Here is a 3,252-nt window from a genome sequence, read left to right on the forward strand (position 1 = left end):
CTGTGATAAATATGCTATTGTTTACTGTGGTATTGAATCCTGCATTTTTCAAAGACAGCACATAGTGAAGTAATTCCAATCATACCTTCCTCAAGAGAGGCATGCTGAAATAATACAGATGCAAAGGAATAGGTTTATCAGATGCAACACAGTAAATCTCTAGTAGAGTTAGAAAGTATCAATTTGCAGATCCTCCTGACTCTAGAAGTATGAATCTCGTGGCCTGTCATAATGCTATGTAATAGAAACAGAATGGTTTGCGTTGGAAGGGACCTTAAAGATCATCCAGTTCCAACCCCCCTGCCATGGGCAGGGTCACCTTTTGCTAGACAAGGTTGCTCAAAGTCCCATCTAGCCTGGCCTTGAACACTTGGGGCCTCTGCAGCTTCCCTGGGTATTGAATCCTGCATTTTTCAAAGACAGCACATAGTGAAGTAATTCCAATCATACCTTCCTCAAGAGAGGCATGCTGAAATAATACAGATGCAAAGGAATAGGTTTATCAGATGCAACACAGTAAATCTCTAGTAGAGTTAGAAAGTATCAATTTGCAGATCCTCCTGACTCTAGAAGTATGAATCTCGTGGCCTGTCATAATGCTATGTAATAGAAACAGAATGGTTTGCGTTGGAAGGGACCTTAAAGATCATCCAGTTCCAACCCCCCTGCCATGGGCAGGGTCACCTTTTGCTAGACAAGGTTGCTCAAAGTCCCATCTAGCCTGGCCTTGAACACTTGGGGCATCTGCAGCTTCTCTGGGCAGCCCATTCCTGTGCTTCACCACCCTTTGAGGGGCTCATCCACTGAGTTGTGCAGTGAAGTTGGAAGCTGGAGAGAAAGTGCAATGGGCTTCCTCTATGCTGTGTTAAAACACTTGTGGAGAATCATAGAATCAACCAGGTTGAAAGAGACATCAAAGATCATCAAGTCCAACCCTACTGTGGTTACTAGACCATGACACTAAGTGCCACATCCAGTCTCATCTTGAAAATCTCCAGGGACAGTGAAGACAGACTTCACAGTTTTTATGAATATCTGTGAGCATGGTGGGGAGCGTTTATGTTTTAATGATAACGGTGATGAGAGAGGGAGGCAAGATTTGCTTATGGCAAATCTTACGGATTTCTGATGTTGCTCTGGATGGCAACATGAGCTGTGGGAGTTAACATCTCTCTGAGGGACAGGTTCAGTGAAGGGCTTGTGTGTGGTGAGGTGGGTGGAAACCACAAACTTGCAGGGTTTGTGTAGAGATTTGAATGCTGCTGTTGTTACTTGCTGAGAACTGGAGTTTTCTGAGGCTGTAGGTTGGACCTCCAAAGGCAAAGGAAAGGAGCTGAACTTTTCACTGGGACTTGTGCTGACGTTCCAGATGCTTTTGCTTTGCAATATTGGTGACTGTTGTGCTAAGTCTAGTGCGAAGCTCAAGTGTATACTGTTGGAAACACCTCTTTTGACTGTCTTTATTCTTGTCTATGCAATAACAATCTTCTCTTTTGCTTTCACTTGGCAGGAATAATGTTTCCAACATGTCTGTGCAGTCACTGCTTTGTGAAAGAATTGCTGTTGCCAAAGACTTGATCAAGAGAGCGGAAGCCCTTTCCAAGTCCCAGAAAAGGAGAATTGAAGGTGGGGCAAAACTATGTAGCAAACTAAAGGCTGAGCTCAACTTCTTACACAAAGTGGAGGCAGGGAAGGTGGCCATCAAAGAATCCCATCTGCAGAGTACAAACCTTACCCACCTCCAAGCCATTATCCAGTCAGCAGAGAACCTGGAGGATGTTGTCAGTGTCCTTCATGTCTTTGCTTATGAGGACAGGTTTGGAGAAAAACAGACGCTGGTGGTAGATGTTGTTGCAAATGGAGGTCACACGTGGGTGAAGGCTATCGGTCGGAAAGCTGAGGCCCTGCATAACATCTGGCTGGGGAGAGGCCAGTATGGTGACAAAAGTGTCATCGAGCAGGCAGAGGACTTCCTGCAGGCAAGCTGTCAGCAGCCAGTGGAGTACTGCAATCCCCACATAATCTTTGCGTTCTACAACGGCGTGTCCAGTCCTGTGGCAGAGAGACTCAAGGAGATGGGAATATCTGTGAGAGGAGACATTGTAGCTGTGAACTCACTGGTGGAGCCATCTACAGAAAATGAGCACCTTAGTGCCAGTGAATCAGACGAAGAAGGCCCCGAATTCTGGCAGGTGACCAGGGTAGACCGGGAGAATTTAGTGGCCAGCATTGCTTTTCCTACCCAGATCAAAGTGAATGTCTGCAATAGAGTTAACTTGGACATCACTACCTTAATAACCTACGTCTCTGCTCTGAGCTACGGTGGCTGCTACTTTGTCTTCAAAGAAAAGGTGCTGACTGAGCAAGCAGCCCAAGAAAGGAAGGAGAGAGTCCTGCCTCAGCTGGAGGAGTTCATGGAGGGAAAAGAGCTCTTTGCCTGTGAATCAGCTGTCAGAGATTTTCAGTCCATCTTGGAAACTCTGGGAGGACCTGGGGAGAAAGAACGAGCTGCGTTGCTTGTTAAAAGAATTACAGTGGTTCCTGACCAGCCATCTGACCGTGCCTTAGGATTAGTGGCTAGCTCAAAGATCAACAGCCGTTCTCTAACCATTTTTGGGACAGGAGACACTTTAAAAGCCATCACCATGACTGCAAATAGTGGGTTTGTGAGGGCAGCAGCAAACCAAGGGGTCAGATTCAGTGTTTTTGTCCATCAGCCACGGGCATTGACAGAAGGCAAAGAATCGGTTGCCACGCCGTTACCAAAGAGCTGCCCATCTGATAATGGACTGTAAGTCATTAAATGGGTCAGTCATGGACATGTTGCAGGTGCTGCCGTGGAGGCATGTGGAGAAACAAGAGTCACAGCAATACAGTTTTGGATGTGTATCAGTGATGACAGTAACTGTAACAATGGAAGAGTTCCTCAAGGGATTTGCACTATCCTTACTCATTGCTTGGGTTTTGTTCTTTTTTGTTCAGCTGACCATTAATTTATTTACTAAAGTAATAAGATTTCAATGAAAATTGTTAACTGGCTTACAGTGTATTAATTGTTTCCCTCTATATTAAATTGTTCAGTTAAAGCACAGTTCCTGTTGTGCCCTTGTCATTTTTGTCCTCTTCAGAGAAATTCAATTCATCATCTTAGATGAACTTTGGGCTTGACTTCTGTGGAACTTAAATCTTTCTTTCACCAATCCTGTTTGACTGAATTCTGTGTTGATTGAGAGGTATCGTGTGTAGAGATCT

The 3,252-nt window shown here is 45.0% G+C and overlaps 1 protein-coding gene across 1 annotated transcript; it reads left to right on the plus strand.

Moving 5' to 3' along the window:
* The first annotated feature begins 1,515 nt into the window (after positions 1-1,515).
* LOC103809944 (chromosome unknown open reading frame, human C7orf25) lies at positions 1,516-2,856 on the plus strand. Its single transcript, XM_009082818.1, has one exon. It carries the CDS (start codon positions 1,527-1,529, stop codon positions 2,793-2,795), a length of 1,269 nt encoding a protein of 422 aa, XP_009081066.1. The 5' UTR covers positions 1,516-1,526; the 3' UTR covers positions 2,796-2,856.
* The last annotated feature ends 396 nt before the right edge of the window (positions 2,857-3,252 follow it).

The sequence above is a fragment of the Acanthisitta chloris genome, unplaced genomic scaffold (assembly GCF_000695815.1).
Source record: "Acanthisitta chloris isolate BGI_N310 unplaced genomic scaffold, ASM69581v1 scaffold1959, whole genome shotgun sequence".
NCBI classification, from domain to species: domain Eukaryota; kingdom Metazoa; phylum Chordata; class Aves; order Passeriformes; family Acanthisittidae; genus Acanthisitta; species Acanthisitta chloris.

Coding starts and splice junctions, on each gene's coding strand:
- LOC103809944 (XM_009082818.1), top strand. CDS start 1,527: ATGTCTGTGCAGTCACTGCTTTGTGAAAGAATTGCTGTTGCCAAAGAC.